Source organism: Hypanus sabinus, chromosome 16 (assembly GCF_030144855.1).
Source record: "Hypanus sabinus isolate sHypSab1 chromosome 16, sHypSab1.hap1, whole genome shotgun sequence".
In the NCBI taxonomy this organism is placed as follows: domain Eukaryota; kingdom Metazoa; phylum Chordata; class Chondrichthyes; order Myliobatiformes; family Dasyatidae; genus Hypanus; species Hypanus sabinus.
Window position 1 is genome coordinate 85093492 of NC_082721.1, and position 27474 is coordinate 85120965.

General features: G+C 43.0%; 1 protein-coding gene across 1 annotated transcript in view; it reads left to right on the forward strand.

Annotated features, from left to right (window-relative positions):
- Positions 1-27474, forward strand: part of LOC132405928 (voltage-dependent P/Q-type calcium channel subunit alpha-1A-like) — a 393641-nt gene that overhangs the window by 297912 nt on the left and 68255 nt on the right. The window contains exons 34-38 of the mRNA XM_059990909.1: positions 2549-2614; positions 7332-7429; positions 13496-13646; positions 15913-16040; positions 24943-25039. Of these exons, the coding sequence (XP_059846892.1) occupies positions 2549-2614; positions 7332-7429; positions 13496-13646; positions 15913-16040; positions 24943-25039 (540 nt within the window). The remainder of the gene's footprint in view (positions 1-2548; positions 2615-7331; positions 7430-13495; positions 13647-15912; positions 16041-24942; positions 25040-27474) is intronic.

Here is a 27474-nt window from a genome sequence, read left to right on the forward strand (position 1 = left end):
AGATGACTGTCTAGTAGTTTCAAAGTCATAACTACAAATACTGGCTTTTTATCCCAGATTTATTTAACTAAAATTGCTTCTCAGCTACATAGGTAGGATTTGAACTAGGATCATTACTCTAGTTTTACTCCTCTTTGCATCCTTTCTGCTGCTATTACTTCCTTTCTCTCGTGGTGACCAGCTGACCAGCTGCAGTCTAACTAGGGTACTAGTTGAATTGTGACTACCTGCCTATTTATTCTGAGTTTTGACCTATAGAGGCAAGAATTCTGTACATTTACTTTAATCATCTTTTCTACATTTTCTTTAGCCTTCAGGAAATCAGGGGGAATGCACTCCAAGTTCTCTCTTGTCATCCACACTTTCGGCATCCTACCATTTATTAAGAACCTAAGAAGAAGCAGGTGTTTGCTATCAGTCCTTCACACCTGCACTGTCATCCAGTAAAATCATAGTTAATCTTCTACCAGCCGCATGTCCCTGATTCCCTCAGTATCGCAAAATCTCCCCTTCTCTGCCTTGAATATACTCAACGGCCGAGTCTCCACAGCCCTCTGTGATAGAGAACTGCAACGAGTCTCCACCTTCTGACCTCTGATCTGTAACACTGGTTCTTATTTGAGAATTTACCCCATACTAGATATCACTGCTTTGAGAAGCATCATCCCGGTATTTATCTTGTTAAACCTCATAAGAATTTCTATGTCCAAATAGATAATTTCTCATTCTTCCAAACTCTGGAGCATATTGGCCCAATCTGCTTATTCTCTCTTTAAAGGCAAACTTTCATTGTGCTCCCTCTATTGTAAGTATATTCTTCTTTAGGTAGGGAGACCAGACCTGTGGACAATATTTCAAGCGCATCTTGTGAAGGCCCTATAATATTGCAACTAGAAATATTTACACTTGTAAATTTGAGCTTTTTGTCATGTGTGCAAGTCCAGGTACAATGAAAAACTTAATTGCAGCAACATCACAGGCACATAGCATCATATAAGCAGCATTCACAAGAAAAACATGAGCTAAATGTAAATTAGACACAATTTATACAATAAAAGCACAATTAGAACAAAAAAAATCAATTTAGTCAAAGTGATCGCACTGTTGCTAAACTGGGGTTGTGCCAATTGGCTCAAGAACCAAATGGGCTTTCAAGACATTGTACGATAAAGGCTAACACTCAGGCTTTCAAATTGCTAGCTCTAACTGCACTAACTATTAGAGGTTTGTTTTCAGCTCCTTCTGAACTCTATCATCTTCCAGCCTCTTGAAAAATAAAACTTCTGTTCTTTAATGCATATTCCCTCACCTCTCTAGACACACAGATCATATTTCACCCCTTCTCACCTGTGTCAATCTTTCCCCTTATTGATCAAAGTGTAATGATCCAATCGCTTTTCTCAGCCTGAGCATTGATTTGAAAGGTTTTTCTTTGTTGAGCTGTTTTAATAGGAATGGTTGAGTGAGTCAGGAACTTTTAAGTGTAAAGAAAATCAGTTAATTCTATGTGTCTGATACCTAAAATACACTCCCAGAATGACCATAAGGCCACAAGACATAGGAGCAGAATTAAGCCATTTGGCCCACCAAATCCTCTCTGCCACTCCATCATGGCTGATTTATTATCCCTCAACCCATTCTCCTGCCTTCTCCCCTTAACCATTGATGCACTTACTAATTAAGAACTCATTAACCTCTGCTTTAAAAATACCCAACGAATGATACATAACACATAGATAATGAAGAATTGAATGGAATCAGAATCAAACTTGACAGGAGACCATTTGGTCCCTCAAATCAAATCTGATTTCTCAAAGAGTTATCCAGTGGGCCCAATTTCATGGTCTTTCTCCTGTTCCTGTGAGTTATTCTGTCACAAGTGCCTATGTAATCTGGATGTCTTGCTTGGTTCTGTTTCCACCACCCGTACAGGAAGTGAAGTCCAGACCTTTCCTCTTTGAGCAAAGAAAAGTTCAGCCTCACATTATCTTTGTACCTGTCACTTAGTATTTCGACACCATGCTTCTTTGCCCCTTGGCCATCTGTTTTTGGGAGCAGCCTCTCTCTGTCACATTTACAACTCTGTCCATCATTTTGTCACAGGATTTGTAACCTCAAAAATTGGAAATTGTTGGGACTGTGGTACGTTTTTTGCCATGAACTTTCACCTCTGTTTGATCTCCTCTCACCCTAACTCCAGCCTCTCCAGCTGGAATCCCTCATTCCCAGGTATTTGTTCAGCCCTTTTTAGGGCAATCACACCCTTCCTAAAGCTCTGTGACAATTGAATGCTACCTTCCAGTACAGACTAGCCAGTGTTTTGGAAATGTTCAACGTATCCTCTCTGCTTTTGTACTCATTGCACAATTTATGAAACCAAGGATCCACATGTATCATTAATGACTCTCTCAGCCTGCCCTAACACTTTCAAGGATTAATGCACAGATCGCTAGGATCTGCACAACCTTCATAGCCGTGCCAATTACTGTCGTTCCTTGTTCCTTGGCCAAGGTGTATTGTTACCTGTGCGGCTGGTTTTGTTTTTCAGGCTTTGCCTTACGTCTGTCTACTAATCGCAATGCTGTTCTTCATTTATGCCATCATTGGAATGCAGGTGAGTCAAGGTTCCTCTTTATCACCTATGGGGGAAGTGAATGTCCTGAAGCTTCACACGGGGCTTTAGTTCATACAATATTAAATTAGTTTGCAATAGGTCTCCACTGTCCCCAAAGCTGTATGGTTGAGTTTTGAGTTTGCAAATGGTAGGGCATTGAAGAATGCAGTAGAACAGAGTGGTCTAGGAATAATGGTGCATAGTTCCCGGAAGGTGGAATCTCATGTGGATAGGGTGGTAAAGAAAGCTTTTTGGTATGCTGGCCTTTATAAATCAGAGCATTGAGTATAGGAGTTGGGATGTAATGTTGAAATTGTACAAGGCATTGGTGAGGCCAAATTTGGAGTACTGTGTACAGTTCTGGTTGCCAAATTATAGGAAAGATGTCAACAAAATAGAGAGAGTACAGAGGAGATTTACTAGAGTGTTACCTGTGTTTCAGCACCTAAGTTACAGAGAAAGGTTGAACAAGTTAGGTCTTTATTCTTTGGAGCATAGAAGGTTGAGGGGGGACTTGATAGAGGAATTTAAAATTATGAGGGGGATAGATAGAGTTGACGTGGATAGGCTTTTTCCATTGAGAGTAGGGAGATTCAAACAAGAGGACATGAGTTGAGAGTTAAGGGGCAAAAGTTTAGGGGTAACACGAGGGGGAACTTCTTAGAGGGTGGTAGCTGGGTGGAATGAGCTTCCAGTAGAAATGGTACAGGCAGGTTCGATATTGTCATTTTTTAAAAATTGGATTGGTATATGGACATGAAAGGAATGGAGGGTTATGGGCTGAGTGCAGGTCAGTGGGACTAGGTGAGAGTAAGCGTTCGGCATGGACTAGAAGGGCTGAGATGGCCTGTTTCGGTGCTGTAATTGGTATATGGTTATATGGTATCAGGAAGCGTTGAGAAAGTCAAGGTCATTTAAGCACAAATTGAGGGTGGCAATGAGGGTAGAACAAAGCCTGGGCTCAGTGGTAGAAATGGAACCAGGCACGTTCATGATCCCATCAGTATTAGTTCCAGGGGTCCAAGACGTGACACTGGTTGGTTGTGATCCTATGCCAGGGTGATGACTGGGGCCTGTAGCCAGCTATTGAAGTTTTGTGATAGGGACTGAGACTTTAAGAGCAGGCCAAGTTAGTCAGAGGAAGTTACAAATACTTCGATCCAGTGAAAGCAATCTTTAAGTTTTGTGTACAATCCTGGTCATGGAGCCATAATAGAATGGAAATGGGCTCTTTTGTCCAACTCATCTATGCCATATGTGTTGCCCAGTAAGCGAGTCCCATCTATCCCCATTTGGCCCATAGCCCTCACAACGTCTCCTATCCATGGACTTAACTAGATGGTTTTTAACTGTTGCTCCTGTACCTGCCTCAAACACTATTCCTGGCAGCTCATTCCAAATGCACACTGTCCTTTATGCAAAGAAGTTGCCCCTGATGTCCCTTTGTCTTACCTTTGGTCTTAAAACAATGCCCTCTTATTTTTAGCATTCCCCCCTGGCCCCACCAGGGTAATAAACTATGTTCTTTCACCCTGTCTTTGCCCCCATGATGTTTTATACCTCTAACAGGTCACCCTTCGGTCTCCTATGTTCCAGGGAATACAGTCCTAATCTATGCAATGTCTCCTTATAACTCAGGCCCCCAACTCCTGGCAACATCCTTGTAAACCCTTTCTGTACAGCTTCTAGTTGAATAACACCTTTCCTATAACAGGGTGACAAAAACTGTTCATAATACTCCCAAGTGCAGCCTCACCTATGCCTTGTATAACTGCATCAGGACTTCCCAACTCCTATACTCAATGCCCCAAATGATGAATGCCATACACCTTCTTTAGCACCATATCTACCTGTGACACCACTTTCAGCAAACTATGCACTTACACTCTGTTCATTAGCACACCCCAAGGCCTTGCCATTAACTGTATAATATAACATCACAGTATAGGAAGGATGAGAAGATTTGGAAAAGGGGTTTCCTAGATTAGAGAGCATAAGCTGTAAGGAGAGGTGGGATAAATTTGGTTTGTTATCTTTGGAGCAAAGTTTCTGAAATTTCTTCCATGAAGTAACATCCAATAGTCCTGAAGAAGTTTCCGTCCAAAACGTCAACTGTTTATTCACTTCCATAGATGCTGCCTGACCTGCTGACTTCCTTCAGCATTTTATGTGTGTTGCTTTGATCCAGGAAATTTGCCAGTCCAATTCCATTTATCTTCCGAGTGTAGTGAATTAGTGGAGTTTTACTGCAAATGGGTTGATGTTAAATCTTGAAGTAATTCATCAGCAAGTTGTTTTCACCGCTGTTATCAGACTATTGAATGGTTCCCTAGTACAAGATAGGCTGTTGACTTCACAATCTACCTCGTTATTATCTTATATCTTACTGTCTTCCTGCTCCGCATTTCCTCTGTAGCTATTGCACTTTATTCTGCATCTGTTATTGCCTTACTTTGTACTTCCTCAAAGTACTGTGTAATAATTTCAAAGGTTCATTTCATTATCAAGTATGTATGCAGTACACAAATCTAAGATTCGTCTTAACCAAATAGCCCCAGAACAAAGAAAAACAATGAAAGTCATTGAAAAAAAGACATCAACCCCGCTCCCCACGCAAAAAAAGGAAACAGAAACAAAAACTCACAAACCCCAAACCCCCAGCCCCCTCCTCCAAACGAAAACTAACAGATCACCCACACAGGAAAACAGCAACTGAGAGCACTGACTCCCCTCTCTCACGCCCACCTGGAAAACAGCAAAAAGCATATCAAACCCCAAACACCCAACATGCCAATCGGCAACAAGAAAGAAAACACAAAACCGAAGGAGACCAATATGAACCACAAGCAACACACACAAAATGCTGGAGGAACTCAGCAGGCCAGGCAGCATCTATGGAAAAGAGTACAGTCAATGTTTCAGGCTGAGACCATTCAGCAGGACTGGAGAAAAAAAGATGAGGAGGAGATTTAAAAGGTGGGGGTGGGGAGAGAGAAACACAAGGTCATAGGTGAACCAGGAGGGGGAGGGATGAAGTAAAGAGCTAGGAAGTTGATTGGTGGAAGAGATACAGGGGGTGTCTGATAGGAGAGGACAGAAGGCCATGGAAGAAAGATAAGGGGGGAGCATCAGAGGGAGGATGGGCATGCAAGGAGGTAAGGTAAAGAGAGGGGAAAGGGGGATGGGGAATGGTGAAGGGAGGCTAGGGGTGGGGGAGACATTACCAAAAGTTCGAGAAATTGATGTTCATGCCATCGGTTTGGAGGTTACCCATATGGAATATAAGGTGTTGTTCCTCCAACCTAAGTGTGGCTTCATCGCGATGGTATAGGAGGCCATAGACTGACATATCGGTATGGGAAATGAAATTATATGGATGGCCACTGGGAGATCCTCTTTCTTCTGGCGGATGGAGCATAGGTGCTTGGTGAAGTGGTCTCCCAATCTATGTAAGGTTTCTCCGATATACAGGAGGCCACACTGGGAGCAGTGGATACAGTAGATGACCCCAACAGACACAGGTGAAGCGTTGCCTCACCTGGAAGGACTTTTTAGGGCCTTGAATGGTGAAATATGAACTACAGTTAGTTTGAGCTATAGTCCACATCAATAATCAGATAAATCTCAGAGCAAACACCATGGCCTTCCGAGGAGAATGACTCGAAAACGGCAGCCTTTTACAATGACTCGATCAATATGAACAGCATGTAAGACAACCTTCCCACCCTGGTACATGTGACGAGAATAAACCAATTCCAGTTCTAAATATGAGTATCCACAATGCAGATGAGCTTCTATTTTCATTAGTGTTTGTAAAAGACATGGAACTTTGGACCATGTTCTACCCATCAAGTTGTCAGGTAAATGATGTATGGGTAAACACACCAGATGTGCTGGGATGGTCAGTGTTGTCCAGTGGTTGGTCAGAGCTTCCATTGTAGCCACTCATTGTAGATAGCACTGGACACTGGGGCAAAATTGACCAGGTAACAGCATAGTCAACTTCACCTACTCCTCCCCCCACCCATCTTCCGCGTTCAGCAACGATCAGTCACCAAGCTCCCCAGAAGTACTGAGTTAGGCTACAGAGATATAATTACTTGTACCACTGAGTTAGAAACAATCCTGACTTAAAGGCAAACAGCCTTAAATCCCTTTTTGAATATGGTGCTGTGGCCCAACTAATGTTTTGTACTATTTGAGCATGAACTGCACCCTACACATTTTCTTAGCCCTTATCTATCTGTCCTGCTGTCTTCAAGGATCTGCATACAATACATTCTCTCTGTTCCTCTACAGGATCCTACCAATTGATGTATATTCCTTTCTTGCTTTCCCAGGATCATTACTTCACATATCACCAGATTGAATCCCATTCTCCATCATGTATCCTTGCACAACTAACCAGAACATATCTACTCATCTTTCTTTCACTTACAACCTGAGCTTGCAACTGCCCATTACTCTCTCTTTCTTAAACCTAAAATATTAAAGACTTACAGTCTGACAGTACTTACAGTAACAGTGGGTCTGAGGTTCGGTGTGGACTTAGGTCTCTGCTAGCCTCACTGTGCGGACAGTCTCAGGTGTGTGATAATCCAGCACTGTGTCCTACTGGCAGATGTTTTCTTTCATCTTTCTCCTGCTATGGAAAGACTTCCCAGTCTTAGAATCTAATGAGGTGATCAAAATCTTCGGCTGTTGTTTGATTTTGTAGGTGTTTGGAAATATTGCTGTGGACGATGATGAAGATAGTGAGATCAACCATCACAACAACTTCAGGACATTCCTCCAGGCCTTGATCCTTCTTTTCCGGTGTGTAACAGTAACTCGATGAATTATTTGTCCTCCTCTTGCTTTTTTCTGATGCCTGAATGTTTCTCTGGTCACCAGCTTTCTCTCCATCATTTACCCCTCCTGTCCAAGGCTCTGGTGACTCACAGACACAAACCATTAACATGCTTCCCAGCCAGGTGTTCCTCCTCAGTTAACGATGGAGGTCCATGGCATAAAAAAGGTTGGGAATCCCAATCCCAGTGAATGCAAACCTCTCCACTTTTGACATTTACTTCTAACATGAAATGGAGAGCTGGTGATGGGCTTGACAGAGGTAGGTGTTCCCACCCATCGAGTGCATTGCAGCTCTCAGAGCAATCTCACTCCCCCAATTCCATTGCCTGTTCTCTCTCACCTCCTTCCCCGATTTCCCTTTGATCTACTACACTGCCGATTAATCTACCAACTTGCACATCTTTGGGATATGGGAGCAGCCAAGGAAAATCCAAACAGGAATGTGCAAACTCCACATGGACAGTAGCAGAGATTAGGATCGAACCCAGACCCTTGGAGCTCTGAGGCAGCAACACTACCTATTTTGCCTGAAATAGACAATTTATAATTAGGGGACACGTGTACATGTGTATGATGTGGTGGGGTTGGTCACAGTTCAAAGATTGAAAGAAGGACAACTTACATTTCTGTAAGAGCACTAAATATTTCACAGTCAATAAAGTAATTTAGAACTATAGTAGTCTCTGGTGTGATGTAGGAAATGTAATATCGAATATGCATATATCAAGTTCCCACACACAGTAATGTGCTATTGGCCTGCAGTGATAGACGACAGAACACAGGTCCTGGTCAGAACAGTGCACTGTGGAACCCTTTAATCCTCTTGGCTTAATAACTGGCCTAGAACACAGCATCTGTTGCAGTGTGATAATTCCTCAGTACCACATAGCGTGTCAGCTGAGACCTGTTTGGAAAGGGTGAAGAACCTCCCCAACTCAGAGGCAAGAGTGGATCACACTGAGAACTGGCTGAACCACCAGCCAGTGTTAGTGAATCACTTACACAGAAATAAAGGAACTTTCTCTACTAACCCTAGCCTGAGACAGAGGAAGAGAATCACTCATCTAACACAGCAGGGCAGCACAGTGCCACAGTTAGCAGAGACATTACTGCACAGCTCCAGCGACACAGTTGATCCTAACACTGTGTGGGATTTGCACATTCTCCCTGTGACTATCCATATTTCCCCTGGATGCTCTGGTTTTCTCCCACATTCCAAAGGCATGCAGGTTGGTTGGTTAATTGACTGATGTAATTTGCCCCTAGTGGGGGGGGGGGAATTAATGGGAACATAAGGAGCATAAATGGATGCTTGTATTCCCATTTCCCTCTCTCACCTTATTTCCTTACCTGCCCATCACCTCCCTCTGGTGCTCCTCCCCCGTCCCTTTCTCCCATGGCCTTCTCTCCACTCCTATCAGATTCCCCCTTTTCCAGCCCTCTATTTCTTTCACCAATCGACTTCCCAGCTCTTTACTTCACCCCCTCCCTCTCTCCCAGTTTCACCTATCATCTACACCTTGTGTTTCTTCCCTCCCCTCCCCCCACTTTCTTACTCTGACTTCTCATCTTTTTTTCTCCAGACCTGATGAAGGGTCTCGGCCCAAAATGTTGACTGTTTACTCTTCCACAGATGCTATCTGGCCTGCTGAGTTCCTCCAGCATTTTGTGTGTGTTTCTTGGATTTCCAGCATCTGCAGATATCCTCTTGTTTGCGTTTGCATTTCTGTGATGCTACACACTATATTTACCCAATGATCCATGAGTGAGTCCACACCAGGTATTGCTGCATGGGTAGATGTTCTAATCCAGCAGGACTTTAAATTGCTTATTCCAGGACTTGGTACAGTTTTGGAAGCTTGTGAAGTATGTGTAGATGAGAGCTGAGAAGTGATTATTTTTCACTCAAAGTGAGGTGGACAGTGTATCTTTCTACCCGACACAAGCCCACACCACATCCAAAATGTAGATTCACTACGGACTGTAGATGTTGGAATCTGTAGTAAAATACAAACCTCTGAAGGAACTCAGCATGTCAGGCTGCATCTGTGGAGGGAAATGGTGACAATCAGTGTTTTGGGTTGAGACTTCATCTGGACGTCTGGAGTCCAGATGAAGGGTCTATACCCAAAACATCCTCTGTCCATTTCCCTCCACAGATGCCACCTGACCCTCTGGGTTTCTCCAGCAACACTTTTAAAATGCACCCTCACAAGATCTCGATGTTCTATAACCCAGAATGCTGCGGACAGTGTGGTAGGAAGGGTATTGTTGGGACCAACGACATAGGCAGGAAGAGGGATTAGGTCCTGAAGTGTGAGTTTCGGGAACTAGGCAGAAGACTGAAGAACAGGACCTCAAAGGTGGCGTTCTCAGGATTGCTGCCAGTACTACGTGATAGTGACGGTAATTGGAGGAGATGGCAGTTGAATGCGTGGTTGAGGAGTTGGTGCAGGGGGCAGTGTTTTAGATTTTTGGACCATTGGGATCTCTTCTGGGGAAGGTAGGACCTGTACAGATTGGTTGGGTTGCACCTGAACTCGAGGGGGAGCAATATCCTTGCTGGTAGGTTTGCTAGCATGGTTCGGGAGGGTTTAAACTAATTTGCAACGGGGATGGGACCGGGAGCGATAGAGCAGTTAAAGAAGTGCATGGAGTAAAGCCAGATCTAACATATAGAGAGGCTTTGAGGAAAGAGAAGCAGAATAAAGGATATAAAGGTAGTAAGGTAGAAGGGCTAAAGTGTCTGTACTTCAATGCAGGAAGCATCAGGAACAAAGGTGATGAACTGAGAGCTTAGATACATACATGGAATTATGATGTAGTGGCCTTTACAGAGACTTGGCTGGCACCAGGGCAGGAATGGATTCTCAATATTCCTGGATTTCAGTGCTTTAAAAGGGATAGTGAGGGGGGGAAGGGGAGGCATTACTGGTCAGGGATACTATTACAGCTACAGAAAGTGTGGGTAATGTAGCAGGATCCTCTTTTGAGTCAGTATGGGTGGAAGTCATGAACAGGAAGGGAGCAGTTACTCTACTGGGGGTATTCTATAGGCCCCCTGGTAGCAGCAGAGATACCGAGGAGCAGATTGGGAGGCAGATTTTGGAAAGATGCAAAAATAACAGGGTTGTTTTCATGGGTGATTTTAACTTCCCTAATATTGATTGGCACTTGATTAGCTCCAAGGGATTAGATGGGGCAGAATTTATTAAGTGTGTCCAGGATGGATTCCTGTCACAGTATGTTGACAGGCCGACTAGGGAGAATGCCATACTAGATCTAGTATTAGGTAATGAACCAGGTCAGGTCACAGATCTGTCGGTGGGTGAGCACCTGGGGAACAGTGATCATCGCTCCCTGACCTTTAGCATTATTATGGAAAAGGATAGAATCAGAGAGGACAGGAACATTTTCAATTGGGGAAGGGCAAATATTGAGGCTATAAGGCTAGAGCTTGCGGGTGTGAATTGGGATGATGTTTTTGCAGGGAAATGTACTATGGACATGTGGTCGATGTTTAGGGATCTCTTGCAGGATGTTAGGGATAAATTTGTCCCGGTGAGGAAGATAAAGAATGGTAGGGTGAAGGAACCATGGGTGACAAGTGAAGTGGAAAATCTAGTCAGGTGGAAGAAGGCAGCATACATGAGGTTTAGGAAGCAAGGATCAGATGGGTCTATTGAGGAATATAGGGTAGCAAGAAAGGAGCTTAAGAAGGGGCTGAGAAGAGCAAGAAGGGGTCATGAGAAGGTCTTGGCAAGTAGGGTAAAGGAAAACCCCAAGGCATTCTTCAATTATGTGAAAAACAAAAGGATGACAGGAGTAAAGGTAGGACCGATTAGAGGTAGGGGTGGGAAGATGTGCCTGGAGGCTGTGGAAGTGAGCGAGGTCCTCAATGAATACTTCTCTTCAGTATTCACCAATAAGAGGGAACTTGATGATGGTGAGGACAATATGAGTGAGGTTGATGTTCTGGAGCATGTTGATATTAAGGGAGAGGAGGTGTTGGAGTTGTTAAAATACATTAGGACAGATAAGTCCCCGGGGCCTGATGGAATATTCCCCAGGCTGCTCCATGAGGCGAAGGAAGAGATTGCTGAGCCTCTAGCTAGGATCTTTACGTCCTCGTTGTCCACAGGAATGGTGCCGGAAGATTGAGGGAGGTGAATGTTGTCCCCTTGTTTAAAAAAGGTAGTAGGGATAGTCCAGGTAATTATAGACCAGTGAGCCTTACGTCTGTGGTAGGAAAGCTGTTAGAAAAAATTCTCAGAGATAGGGTTTATGGGCATTTAGAGAATAATGGTCTGATCAGGGAGTCAGCAAGGCTTTGTGAAGGGCAGATCGTGTCTAACAAGCCTGATAGAGTTCTTTGAGGAGGTGACCAGGCATATAGATGAGGGTAGTGCAGTGGATGTGATCGACATGGATTTTAGTAAGGCATTTGACAAGGTTCCACATGGTAGGCTTATTCAGAAAGTCAGAAGGCATGGGATCCAGGGAAGTTTGGCCAGGTGGATTCAGAATTGGCTTGCCTGCAGAAGGCAGAGGGTTGTGGTGGAGGGAGTACATTCAGACTGGAGGGTTGTGACTAGTGGTGTCCCACAAGGATCTGTTCTGGGACCTCTACTTTTCATGATTTTTATTAACGACCTGTATGTGGGGGTAGAAGGGTGGGTTGGCAAGTTTGCAGACGACACAAAGATTGGTGGTGTTGTAGGTAGTGTAGAGGATTGTCAAAGATTGCAGAGAGACATTGATAGGATGCAGAAGTGGGCTGAGCAGTGGCAGATGGAGTTCAACCTGGAGAAGTGTGAGGTGGTACGCTTTGGAAGGACAAACTCCAAGGCAGAGTACAAAGTAAATGGCAGGATACTTGGTAGTATGGAGGAGCAGAGGGATCTGGGGGTACATGTCCACGGATCGCTGAAAGTTGCCTCACAGGTAGATAGGGTAGTTAAGAAAGCTTACGGGGTGTTAACTTTCATAAGTCGAGGGATAGAGTTTAAGAGACGCAATGTAATGATGCAGCTTTATAAAACTCCAGTTAGGCCACACTTGAGGAGTATTGTGTCCAATTCTGGTCACCTCACTATAGGAAGGATGTGGAAGCATTGGAAAGGGTAGAGAGGAGATTTACCAGGATGCTGCCTGGTTTAGAGAGTATGGTTTATGATCAGAGATTAAGGGAGCTAGGGCTTTACTTAAGGAGGATGAGAGGAGAACATGATAGAGGTGTACAAGATATTAAGAGGAATAGACAGTGGACAGCCAGTGCCTCTTCCCCAGGGCAACACTGCTCAGTACAAGAGGACATGGCTTTAAGTTAAGGGGAGGGAAGTTCAAGGGGGATATTAGAGGAAAGTTTTTCACTCAGAGAGTGGTTGGTGCATGGAATGCACTGCCTGAGTCAGTGATGGAGGCATACACACTAGTCAAGTTTAAGAGACTACTAGACAAGTATATGGAGGAATTTAAGGTGGGGGGTTATATGGGAGGCAGGGTTTGAGGGTCGGCACAACATTGTGGGTCGAAGGACCTGTAATGTGCTGTACTATTCTATGTTCTATGTATTAAGCTACACAGATGCTTTTCGTTGACACTTGTGGTCTGCCTTTTAAATTTGGTGAGCATTTCTGCATCCATCCACCCATTCAGGCTGCAAGTGCCAGACCATCTTCACCTTCTGGGTGAAGAGATACCTCGCCTACACTTACATACAAGAGGTTCTGCAGATGCTGGAAATCTTGAACATCACACACAAAATGCTGGAAGAACTCAGCAGGGCAGTCAGCTATAGAGGCAAATAAACAGTCGACATTTCAGACCAACAAGCTTCATCAGGAACCTTCTACCCATTATGCAGTTTGATTACAAAATCCCCAAGTCACAATCAAATCTGAGGAGTAAACAATTTTAAGTTCTTCATGGCAGAAATTTTCAGACTTGTTCAGGAGTATGTGTGATATATATACCCACCCAATTGGAAGGAAAGACCAGTAGGAGTTAATATATCTCCATGTGTTTCAGGAGTGCGACAGGAGAGGCGTGGCACAGCATCATGTTATCATGCTTGGGTGGCAAACCATGCGACCCTCGATCCGGAATTGTAGGGAACGAGTGTGGCAACGAATTTGCCTATTTCTACTTCGTCTCCTTTATTTTTCTCTGCTCTTTCCTGGTAAGTACTTCCATATACGTGTCTGTCCCAGTATCTAAAGTTGGAGATGTGCTGATACATGTCTGTAATCTGGGCTACTCCGAGTCTGCGGGATTGCTTGAGACTAGGAGTTCTGGGAAGCTGGGAACTGGGTGCCCGCGCTAAACTGGACGTGGGCACAATGTCTCCGGATGAATCTGGGATCACCAGGCTCTGTAAAGCGAAGTGGTTTGGCTCAGACTGGAAGCAGAGCGAGTCGCTGCTCCTGTGCTCATCACAAATTGGATCATGCTCATTAACAGATGCAGCATAGCCTGGGTTACACAGATAAAAATTAACATTTTGTAAACATATAATCAAGAGTTTTATGTAATGTAGCTGACTTCATAGCCACCATTTAAAATATGTACAAGTTTAGCACCGTGGTAGAGTTAGTAGAATTGTTTCCAGCAAGTTGGATTTAATGCTGATGCCCAATGCTGTCTGTGCAAAGTTTGTGTGTTTGTTCTGTTACTGTGGGGGGTTCCTTTCGGTACTCCTGTTTCCTCCTGCATCCTAGAGACCTGAAGGCTTGTAGGTTAAACAACAACACACACACAAAATGCTGGTAGAACACATCAGGCCAGGCAGCATCTGTAGGGAGAAGCGCTGTCAATGTTTCGGGCCAAGACCCTTCGTCAGGACGAAACATCGACTGCCACCATGTCTCTCTGCATCAGTTCCCATTTTCCAAAAGAAATTACATGATTTTCTTGACATTTTCATTCACCTTGTTTTTTTTTCCAACCGTAAATATTACTTTTCCACTTTAGGTTTCATGAACCTCCAAAAGTACATGGAATCCTTTCAAGCACAGCCACTGCTGCAGCTGAGGAAAGCTTGCAGCCATTTTGTGCACAGGAAAATTCCAGCCCCCAAATAGCAGTGTGATCAGGGAGAGACCATCTATTTCAGTGATATTGAGCATTGGGTGTCGGTCCAAACACCAGGGAGAACCTGCCTTCTTCTCTTTTGAAATAGTGAAATGGGATCATCTACATTCACCTGAGAGACCACACAAGGCCTGGGTTTCATATTTCATCCAAGGATAGCATCAACCGCAGTACAACCCCCTCCTCAGTGCAGCATTGTGTCAGCTTAGATTTTAATGCTCTAGTCTCTGGAGGGGGACTTCAACCCACAACCCAAAGACCCAAGTGTCTCACAAACTGCTGACCTTCTGGGATTTTCATGCATTACAGACTCTAGAGTTTACAGATAATGGTGCAAATAACAAAAGCAAAAGCCAGTGAGTGTCAGCTCTGGGACCAAAAACACCTTGTTAATGAGAGAGGTCAGAGGAGAATGGCCAGTCTGGTTCAATCTGACAGGAACTCAAATAACCACCTGTTACATCTGTGCAAAAGAACATCTCTGAATGAACCTTGAGGTGGATGGACTACAGCAGCAGAAAACCACAAACATGCTCAGTGGCCACAGGAAGTACCCAATAAAGTTGCCACTGAGTATATTATGACACAGTAGGGGGCTATTCAGCCCATTAGGTCCCTATCAGCTCCCATCAGAACATTCAAATCAGCCCCATTCTAAAAACTCATTATTTCTGTGTTACCCCCTCTTCCCCCCCCCCCCACCCCACATGCCATCAACTCCCTTTTCATTCTTTTGTCTTAGTTCTTCTAACGGTCAATTGACAGTGAACGGTTAACCCACCAGCATATCTTTGGGATATGGGAGGAAATTGGAGCACTGTAGAGAAACCCATATGGTCACAGAAGGAACGTGCATGCTCCACACTGGCAGCACTAGGGGCCTGGATCAAACCCAGGCTTCTGGCTGCCACCTTTTACACTTCACCGTGAAGTAACTCATTAAAATACTGACAGTTCTCAGGTTAGTATTGGTTAATTATTGTTACAGGTACTAAGATACAGTGAAAAACTTCCGCTTGCGTGCCATCCAGATCATCCCACATCAAGGAAGTAAACAGAAAAACATGCAGTGTTATAGTTATGGAGGAAGTGCAGTACAGGGGAAAAAATTAAAGATTTGAACAACACACACAAAATGCTGGAGTAACTCGGCAATTCAGGCATCATCTATGGAGAAGAATAAATAGTGAATGTTTTGGATCTAAAATGCCAAATTGATTATTTTCCTCCATAGATGCTGCCCGACTTACTGAGTTCCTCCAGCATTTTATGTATCACTCAAGATTTCCAGCATCTGCAGAATCTCGTGTTTAAAATAAACTTTTGTGCTTTTTTTTTGCTGTTTCCTACATCAGATGTTGAACCTTTTTGTTGCTGTCATCATGGACAACTTTGAATATTTGACAAGGGATTCATCCATCCTGGGCCCCCATCACCTGGATGAGTATGTCAGGGTCTGGGCTGAATACGACCCAGCTGCCCGGTAAGTCTGTGTCTGAAACAAGTTTATTTCTGGTGTAGGGTTCTAGGAGATGGGAACAGAAATAGCAAGCCATGTAGGCAGATGTGCCAGAAGCAGTTTATCTTCATACCCAGCACCTACTTGGGAGTTGTTGAACAGTCTGTAGTCCCAGCTCAGATGCAAGTGATGCAATTGTCGGTGAGTGGCTCCAGTAATCTGCAACCTTTTGGAGGACCTGATTGAAAATGGTTTTTCATAGATCATAGAACAGTACAGCACAGGAACAGACCCCTTGGCCCACAAGGTTGTTCAAAGACTCCTTCCTTGAAGAGGCGGGTCCTCTCTGTCACCACCCCTTCACTATCCAGGAATCTTGCAAATGATCATGTGAGATGGTTGAGAATTTTGGCATTGCAGGTGGCTTGAGCAACACTTTTCCTGTGAAAATATTTTCCTTAGAAATCTGTTCTAGCCTCACAAGTTCCGTGGTTGAGTGGGTCTGCACATACTGTGCAGTGGAACGCAGTAAGTATGCTCTCTGCAATCTCCCTGTTTTCCCTTTCAGAAAGTGCTGCCAGATTATGGTAGGACACAGTCCACTCGATAAACTTAAAAAAACATCAGACACTTCCTTAACCATTTTCAACAGGCCACTAAAGAACCCTATTTCTTGAACTCATCTTCCTCCTCTCAGAACACTTCCTCCTATTCTCAATCAACAAACCCACTTAATGCAGTGCTCCAACATTGATTTGATGAGGCCCCAGCCAGTGAGTGTACTGTGTGTGCAAAGTCTTAGGATTAATGAAAATGTTGCTTCCAAAGGTACAACACCTCCCTCCACTATTGTACTGTGTTTTCTTTGAACAAGCACAGTGCTGCTCTTGCTTAACAATTCCAGGCAGTTACGATAGCTGAAGACTCAGGAGGTGGCCAGGACTGGTTATAAAAACTGGTGATTTAATTTTCCACTGCCAAACATGGTTGGCATGGACAGGTTGGTCTGAAGGGCCCATTTTCTCTGCTTACAGTTCTATAATTCAATATCCAACACATTTGTAAATCTTAGAACACAAAACAGTATTGCACTGGATAAGGCCATTCAACCAATTAGCTTCTAGTGGGTTGTCCCTTCACCTTTTTTTGGTAATGGGGTAAATGAGAGAACCAACATCCCCAGATGGGCATGTGTCTGGAGCACATTGCCAATTAGTTTATCTTCATTTTAGTTCAGAGAAGGAAACATGGAAAGACCACCACTACTCAGATAGCAGCCCCTATCTCCACAGCGGAGGAAATCGTGTCTGGCTGAGTGAAAGGAATAATAACAAAGCCCTCTCCATGTGTCCAGAAAAGAGACAAACTATAGGGGAAATCTGTCAATGTTTACTTTGCAACCACATCTAGTATAAAATAGATTGTGGAATGAGTAGAATCTGAGGAAACAGTCCATTTTCTATTTGATCCCTCATGTCACGTTGCCACTAAAGGCAGCATTGAGTCTGCAGCCTTGCAAATTAAGCAAGGCCTGAAGTGCTCTTTAGAAAAAAAAAGAAATATGATGAGAGTTTCTGCTTCCGAAAGGAAACAGTGAAAGTACTTCTTCCGGAATTAGCATGAATTTAAGCCCTCTGGGTATTGATTGAGTTCTGCCATGGAAATGGGCCTTCATTTTCCATTCTGTCTAAACCAGTCAATTCTTTCTCCACATCCTCTGCTCCAAAGAAAACAATCGCAGTTTGATCTGTCTGTTCCCTACGTAACATCCATCCTTAGTGATGTCCTTTTATCTGCAATAAAAACTGAAAAAAACTGAGCAGGTCAGGCACCATCTGTGCAGTTATCACTTCAGATCAAAGACCTTTCATTGGAATTGGGAACAGTTAGAAATCGAACATGCTTTAAGTTGCAAAGAGAGTAGTGAAGATTTGTAGATCACAGCTGATCTGTAAACTGTAAAAAAACTTTTCCTATAACAGGAGTCAGAACTTAGGGTAAGGGGTGAGAGGTGTAGAAGGGATCTGAGGATCTGAGAATCTTTTTCTCCCAGAGTATGGTTGGAATGTGCAACACACTGCCCGAGGAGAGTGGAAGTGCATACTTTCACATGTAGGAAGTACTTAGATAAGCATTTGAATTGCCAAGGCGTATAGATCAAGTCCTAGTTTATGGATTAATACAGACAGTTGACTGATAGTCAGTCAAAAGACTTGCATTTGTGCTTGCTTACTTATTTACTACTGACATTTAGGTGGTGGTCTTGATAGTGTTCAGGTCTTCCTTCATCTCGCCAGTAGCTTCCTCTTGATTTTCACTACTGTCAGCCAGGCAAGTCCTGGTGGAGACTCAGGAATACCATCACATACAGATATAAAAGGATTCTTGATTGCTATTTCCGTAACTGTTTTGTTTGGCCAGTGATGCACCATCAATAACTCTCAGAGACAGGAGGTGAACGATAGGCTTTTATTAGCAGCAAAAGGGAGCACGGCATCTGGGAGACTGAGGGCGGAGCAGTGCCTCCAATCGCTCTTATACAGGGGTCTGTGGGAGGAGCCACAGGCACAGTCAGCAGAGGGGCATGTCCAGACAGGTATACATAGTTTACCACAGCCAGTCAGGGTTGTTGTACTTGAGTTTTGTAACTGTGCTTTATGACTCTTGTGACAGAGTGAGAAAAAATGCATGTTGGATCTCTGTATCTTCAGAAATACTCAACAGGTTAGTCAGCATCTGTGGAGAGAGAAGCACATAACAGATCAGATAAGCTATAGTTAACAAGCCTTCACCACCCTCTCTCCACCCCTCTCCTTTCTCCACAGCTTAAAACATGTTCAGTTTACAACTTCTCTGGACACTAATAACTGGCCTATGACATGAAGTATTCATTTTATTCCTCCCTCTACAGACTCTGCATGAGTACTAATGTATTTTTTTCCAGATTTCCCCCATCTATAGCATTTAGCTCTTTGATCCTTGTGAATTTCCTCTGCGTCCTCCCCGTACAGTGGTTCCGATTCCAGTTCTAGCTGTTATGGCAATTCATCTAGTTGTCATTGTGAACATTACCTGCTGTAGGCACATGGGGCTCATGATAGATTTAAATTCCAACCAGCTGCTCGCACCAAATGCTCCAGAGAGAGGGAGAGAGATCATTCAATTCATTTCCTTCTGGTGTAAAAAGGAATTATTATTTTGGCAGAGGAGAGACACAGGATGGAGGTTTAAAACCAAAGAGATAACAAGAATTAGAAGGAATCAGTGTTGAATAAATTTGAGTAAAACATAAGCCTTCCTATTTGCTTGTGCTAAACATATGACCGAGTAACAGCTGCAATCCTACCCCATTTCCATACTCGTTAGAGCCAGTGGACCCAAACTTTGGAAACTGGTAGACATACAAATGCAGTGCATTTTGTGTGAACTTGCAAAGAAAGAAATTGATCAGTGGTTGAATCATGAAAGTCAATTTGACAATGCAAGGTTTTTCTTTGAACAAAATTCCCTCTTGCCTTCTCCAGACTATCAGTGGACTGAATTATAAATGGTTTTGCATTTGAGATAAAAGCTCCCCTTCTTACCTTATTCATGATGCACCTGCAGTCCTTTGCTGGGGTCTCGTCCTTGTCCACCAGTATCTGATGTTGTGTGTCAAACCTGCTGTTGTTTCTTCATCATATGTCTTCTGGGAGACTGTTTCATTTTAACAAAAACAAAAAAAAAATCTGTTCACAAGCTCTGTGCTGGAAACATCTTAAATTCGTAATACATAAATTTAAAGTTGCATTGTGTTGTCAAGGCTTATCGTGACTTTGAGATGTTACAAAACTATATCGGTGTCTCATCAGAATGTCACAGAATCAAGGCCAGCCCCAGACACTGCCACTGAATCATGACAACTGGAAAATGTAGGTGATGACATACTAGCTGAACTGCCTCATTAATATTAAAACCATAAGACATAGGAGCAGAATTAGGCCATTTGGCCCATTGAATCTGCTCTGCCTTTCCATCATAGCTGATTTATTTTGCTTCTAAACCCACTCTCCTGACTTCTCCCCATAACTTTTGACACCCTTACTAATCAAGAACCTATTAGCCTCCACTTAAAACATACCCAGTGATTTGTCCTCCACAGCTGCCTTTGGCAGTGAATTCCAGATTCATCATCCTGTGGCTAAAGATATTCCTCCTCATCTCTGTTCTAAATTTGGGAACAGATTTGATTAGTGAGCATAATATGATAGAATTCGTCCTGTGGTTTGAGAGGGAGAAGTTATAATCAGATGTGTCAGTATTACAGTGGTACTACAATGGCATGAAAGAGGAGCTGGCCAAAGTTGATTAGAAGGAGACACTAGCAGAGATGGGGGCAAATCAGCAATGGTTGGAATTCACAGAAGCATTTCTTAAGGTGCAGGGTAGATACAACCTAGAACTTTACTAAAGGGTGGGTAACACAACTGTGGCTGACAAAGGAAGCCAGCATAAAAGCAAAAGGGAGGGCATACAATATAGCAAAAATACATGGAAGTTAAAGGATTAGGAAGTTTTTAGCAACCAACAGAAGGCAACTAAAAAAGGCCATAAGGAAAGAAAAGATGGAATAAGAAGGAAGGTAAAAAAGGATACAAAACATGTTTCAGATATATGAACAGAAAAAGAGAGGCAAAAGTGGATAGGAGGCCACTGAAGAGGTGGTAATGAGGGACATAGAAATGGTGGATGAACTTAATAAGTATTGTGTCAGTCTTCACTGAGGAAGACACTAACAGTATGCCGGAAATTCAAGAGCAACAGGGGACAGAAGTGAGTGCACTTTAGTTGCTGTCACTAATAAGAAATGCTTGGGAAGCTGGAAGTTCTGAAGGTAGATAAATCATCTAGATCAGAGGGGCCACACCCCAGGGGTCTGGAAGAGATTATAGAGGCATTAGTAATAATCACCCAAGTATCACTAGATTCTAGAATGGTTCTGTAAGACTGGAAAATTGCAAATGTCACTCCAATCTTTAAGCAGGGAGGGAGGCAGAGGAAAGGAAATTATAAGCTAGTTAGCCTGACTTCAGTGGTTGGGAAGATGTTGGAATCCTCTATTAAGGATGAAGTTTTGGGTTACTTGAAGGCAAGTAAGCCAAAATCAGCATGGCTTCCTGAAGAGAAATCTCGCCTGACAAAATTGTTGGGATTTTTTGAGGAAGTGACTAGCAGGATAGACAAAAGAGAGTCGGTGGATGTTGTACACTTGGACTTTCAGAAAGCCTTTGACAAGGTGCCACATATGATGCTGCTTAACAAGGTAGGAGCCCATGGTATTACAAGAAAGATACTAGCACAAACAGAAGATTGGCTGACAGGCAGGAGGCAAAGAGTGGGAATAAAGAGGGCCTTTTCTAATTGGCTGCCGGTGACTAGTGACATTCCTCAGGGGTCAGTGTTGGGACTGATTCTTTTCTCATTATCATAATCTCCTGCCTGTGTTTCTGTAACACAAGAAAATAGAAACTGGAGTAGACCACCAGGCCCCTCAAATCTGGCGCACCATTCAATATCATAGCCAATCTCTGCTGTGCCTGTTTCCTATAACCCTCACTTCCTCAATCTTTCAAATATTTGTCAATATCCACTATTTAATGATCTGACCTCCATCATCCTCTGAAGCCAGGAAATTCCAGAGATTCACCACCCACAGAGAATACATTTCTGTGCACCTCAGTTTCAGTTAAACAGCCCCATGTCTTGTAACTAGAACCTTGATGAAGACCATAATGGTCCCCATTAAGAAGCACAATTCTTGTTTTAAAACTCACTGCTCCCTATTTTTGTGATCTCTTTCAGCCGGCATCTCTCTATGATCTTGCCTCTCCTATAATCCTAGTCTCTTGTAAATTTAATCACACTAATTAGTGGTAGCTATGCCTTAATCTGTTGAAGGCCTAGAGTCTGGAACATCCTCCCTCATCCTCTCCAACTGAAACTCCTGCTTCAAGATGCTTCTTGAAATTCAACTTGATGTCCAAGCTTTATATCATATTTAAGTCACTCTTATCTCATGTGGCTCAGAGGCAAACTTTGTTTCCTAAGATTCCTGTGAAAATGCTTGAGAATGTCACCTCACTAATGGGGCTTCTTCCATTGAAGCTGTTGTTGAACGATACATGTTGCTAAGATACATCCTAGGATGCACTGGGACACATTAGCGGTGTAACCTGAAGGTCATCAGGTGTTTCACATCAGGCTCTCTTGCTCAGGCGACCCAGCTAGGGTTGACCAAGCCCTGGCTTGTGTCCCAGAAGCACTGGACCACAGGTCACATCTTTTGACCCATAGCCATTTGGAGGCTTGCTTGGCAGTCTCTGTGATGGTTCGTCTCTTTGTAGCCCCCCAAAATGCCAAGGAGAGTAGGTTCTGCACAGTAAGCAGCCAACAAAACATCTACACCCCACCTCTATAAGGCTCACATTGTGCCCTCCAACTCTGTCTCTGGCATACTCTGCCATCTCCTGATATTTGGCTTTCTTACATTCAACTGTCCGGTGTTCCCAAGGAACAGTCAGCTGTACCATGACCACCTGCTTTAAGGTTTCTGGCAGAATGACCATGTCAGATCTCAGGGATGACAATGTGATGAAGTCAGGGAACTAATTGCTTACCAAGGTTGACTTTCAGTTGTCAGTCAGACATTGTGGCAAGCAAGCCTGCTGGTAATCTGGACTGAGGCAGTGACTGGTCTCCAGCACAACCACAGGAAGGTCAGAATGAGGAAGGCCTTCATTCCTACAGAATATACATATATACAGTGATCTCTGACAAAATACACAATCCCCAATCTCCTGAAGGCACAGCAACATCATTGGGCCTTTGACTAAGCTCTTTCTGTAGTTGGCATCTAGTGAGTGCAAGCAGTTGTCAACATGGAGTTGTCTTCCATGCACTGATAACATCCCAAATATTTGCAGGGGAATTCATTTTCTCTTTGTTCTCTATACAACAGAATTCACAGAGATAGATATTTAGTCACTTGGTTTCTCCTGACTTGACAAGGAGTTCCATGACAGGTTATGTTTAGACCAGTGAGGAGGCTGGCATTTCTGGGTATTCCTGTCATTATTGGATTCTATTCACCTTCTCACTCTGAAGGCTTCCCTCGCCACCACCATGCCCCCCTCGCCCAGTAAGTAAATCTAACTTGATTCAATGGTTAATCAGTCCTCTTTAAAGATGTTTACCAACTCTACAGGCCACACTATCTAAAGTAAAATAGCCATTTGTCAAAATTGAATTAGGCTAGTGAAACCTTTACAATTCTCTGCAACTTTAAATAATTGATTGGCTGGTTTGTTAGCATTTTTATTCCAAAAGCTATACTTCCCAGAGTTCAGGACACCTTGTGCTACAATTTGCCCTGCAGCTTGGGTACTGCTATCAGTAAAGTGTGATGATACCACAAGTCTACTTGAAGATCCAGAGATAATGGCAATCAGTTGCTAGTGCGTGGGAGGCCACTTGGCCCATTATGTTCATGTTGGCTAAATAACAACCATTGAGAATGTTTGCTGGATGTCGCATTGTAGGTTCCAGCACAACAAGTGCACTTCAAATGTATCAGTAGCTTCTGCTTCTGCCACCCTCTGACAATAAATTCTAGATGCACAATATAGGGTTTTTTTTAAATCACTCTCTTATCCAGTAACCTTTAATCTGTGGAACTTAACTGACCAAGCTTCACAGGACCTTCCTGTTAATTCTCTCTGGCTTCTTCAAACTTCAAAGCCTCTTGGTTAAATCTCTCAGCCACTGTTGTTCTGAAGAGCATTAAATTGAGCCTCATAACTAAACTTCTCAATTCCTGACTGCATCTTCTCAAACCACCCTCATGCTCTCCTCTCTGCAGTGTGGCAAGCAGAATGAACATTGCTTTTGAAATGTGATTCTAAATAAACTTTTGGAAATGAACCCCTAACCATAGGCTATCACTTTCCACAAATACAAAAATAATATATTTTAACATATTATTCAAATATGGCTGCCCACAGAAATTCATCTTCATTTTGTTTGCTTGTGTGCAGTCTAGTGGCTCTACAACAGAGCTATTCTCTGAGGTGATCGCAACACCTACCAAGCCCAGTCAATCAAACAGCCTGAAGTGAAGCAAGCACTTTGCATTTTAAAATCATTTCTGTCAAAGATCCTTATAAGTCAGGTTTTTATGAATTCATTCTCAGGGTGTAGACATTGCTATATAGGCCAGCCATGATAAATGTGAATATAGTTCTGTAAATAATGTATCTCACTACAGTATTCTCTTGGGTATCATAGCTGGCCTAAATAGCAAAGACTACACACCAAGAATAAATTAATAAAATCCTTAAATCTCTAGTCCATGTGGTAAAGGGTGCAATCAGGGACAGAGTTTCCATTTCTATACCCAGAAAACTGATCTATTTCTAAGTTGGGCTGATTAGTGAGGGGAAGGTATACAGTAGACGGTTGTGATCTTCGGTATCCATTGCCATTGACATTCTGTGGTTGAAATCACAGGTTTGTGGGTAATGTTAAATAAATCTTACCTTGCTGTAGATAAATCGCAAGCCTCGTTACAATCAGGTTCATTTCTACCTCCATGCATACACTTGGTTTGGTACCTTAACCCATGCCCAGGAATTGGGAATGGGTTAAGACGTTAATTCTGGTTGATGAAGAGTTGGGATTGATGCTCACAGATGGGCACCTTTATAAGGTGTATTGGTTAACGTGTGACTGCCTGCAAACTACAAACCAGCCAATCGGGTTCTCTGATGTGCTGTTCTGTATGATGATGGGTGTTTTTTTTACCTAAAGCTGCTGTGTGTTAATTTGTGAAAGTTCTGCTCTGTTAATCTCACGGCCTTGTTTTCACTAACTGATTGTATTCTTCTTCCAGCGGCCGCATTCATTATAAGGATATGTACAGTTTATTGCGTGTAATCTCACCCCCTCTGGGCTTAGGCAAGAAATGTCCTCATAGGGTGGCCTGCAAGGTTTGACTTCCAATAAGCTACCAACCTCGGCATCAATGAATGAGTGTGCTTCCTTCTTGTTTTGCATTTCTCGGAGTAGAATGTACAGGAAAATGCAGTCAGCTAGACAATCCAGCATGGAAAATGCACATATTTACCTCAGCCTCAGCCATTGCTGCTTGTTTGAACCAAAACCACTTGGCATCTTGGGTTTAGTACTGTTCATTAGTGCTGTGGGGACAGAAACTGCATTGACAAAGACTGCATCTCCTCGCAACAGATTTATCTCTCTGTGCATCTATGCAATAGTTAGACATTGCATAGGAATTGGGTGAATTTCTGCGACTGACAGACCCGTAAGGAATAACCTTGTAATATTTTTTTGTTTGTTTTTGTTTGTTTCCTTCCGGTTTTTATCCTTTCCGTTCATCACGGACGCATCTTCTTTATTGTTTCATTTCTGCTGCACAGTGGCCGCATCAGTTACACTGATATGTATGAGATGTTGAGGCACATGTCTCCGCCTTTAGGCCTGGGGAAGAAATGCCCTACGCAAGTTGCTTATAAGGTAGAAATGTGTCCTTAGTGTTCAGTGTGTCGGAGAAGCTCTGTGACCTTTGAACTGTTAGGATCAGGGTTCGTGCAGTCCAAATGAAGTGGGAGGAGTCAGAGGGGATTATTAATAAATGTAATCTACCTATAAAGTTGATGGAACAATTACCTCAAATCATCCCAGTTTTACCCAGGTAATTTATTTTACCAGTACAGCTAATTGAAACCCCTGTCCACACCCATAGAGTATTTTGACCCAACAATTGATTCACAGAATACCAGTTGAACAACTTGACCCTGGATGTGACAGTGAGCTAAATAAACCTCATCCTTTGCTGTTGGAATGTGGTATCAGTGAGCCTGGAAGTCAAAGCTCACTCTACCCCACAGAAACAAACTCTCTTGTGTTCTTCCCTGAACCCACATTCCTTTAATACCTTCCCATCACTCCCTCCCTTCCAAAATCAATTTTCAGTACCTTGTCAGAAGAACTGACAAGCAATCAATCAACTGCTACCGAGATACTCTTAGTCCTCTTGAATTATCTTGTGAGAAATTAATGTGGAGTGGAATCAAATCCTTCAGAGATTCGATAATCTATTTTGGAATCTCAGTTTATACTCACTATTGCTAAGCTATATTTAGATGTAGCCCAGATCTCACTCATTTATCATTCATTCCCAATCGCCCCTGAACTGAAACCATCAAGAATCAACTACCTTTTTGGGTTTGGAGTCACATATGGGCCAGACCAGAGATTAACAGCAAAATTCCTTCCCTAACTCATATTAGTGAACCAGATGGAAAATTATGACAACCTTTAGGGTCACATTTACTGTAACTAATTATTCAAAGTTAAATATCGTAGCTACTGTGGTGGGATTCCAACTCAGCAGTCCAATAACATAACTGGTACCCATAGCATTCCTGTTCCTGCAAGCTAACATTTTCATAATTCCTCAGTTTGGTTTTATTCAAGATAAAGAACCGTGAATTTAGCAACCATTGGTGTTTCATACTGTTGGCCCACTTTTTTCCTTGTCTCCCTTGAAAGCACCAATTCTTATAGCTTCCACAAATACTTTTAAAATGCATTCTTTGTTTTTGGGCTTTACTGGCAAGGCCAGCATTTACTGTCCATTGCCCATTCCTAATTGTCCTTGAGAAGTTGATGGTGGGACAGCCTCTTGAACTGCCACAATCCATGCAGTGAGGGTGCTCTCACAGTGAAGGGAGCCCCTGCAATAATGAATGAACAGTGTTAGGGTGATTGGCGGCCCAAAGGGGAACCTGAAGATCAAGGTGTTCTCATCAGCTTAGACATGAGTGCTGGCAGATGACTTGGCTGATGGGATGGTGAGAGGCATCGAAAACTGACACCGAGCCTACCTTTAGTTGACGTGCATGGCCCAATATTGGTTACAATGGAAGTCAAAGAGCACAATCATAACTTTTTTTTCCATTATGCATTGATCTAACTTCAATTCCACCTGTGGTCAGCAAATAACAAAGATGGACCCTGACTTCTGTATCACAGTCCATACATTTGCTCATTTGCCCTTGAGTTAACATTGTCCCCTTCAAATGATTCCAATCTTCAAATGAAGACCCTCCAGAGATGATCCTGCTTAAGCAGTTGCAGAACTACTTAAGTATACATTACCACCTTCAGTAATCTCCTTTGAAGTCACATTCTATCAGATGTCCAGGTGCAGCGTTCCCAAGTTCAACACAGTTGTTGATCCCCTAGAGATTTGGGGAGACTCAGTGAGACTATGAGATCTGAACATTTATACCGAAATAGCAATATTTACAAAGTGTCCCCAAACCACCTTGAACTCTTTCACATTCTGAATATTTTTTAAAAAATGTTTCAACCCTGCCCTCTTCAGCTTTGCAAAATC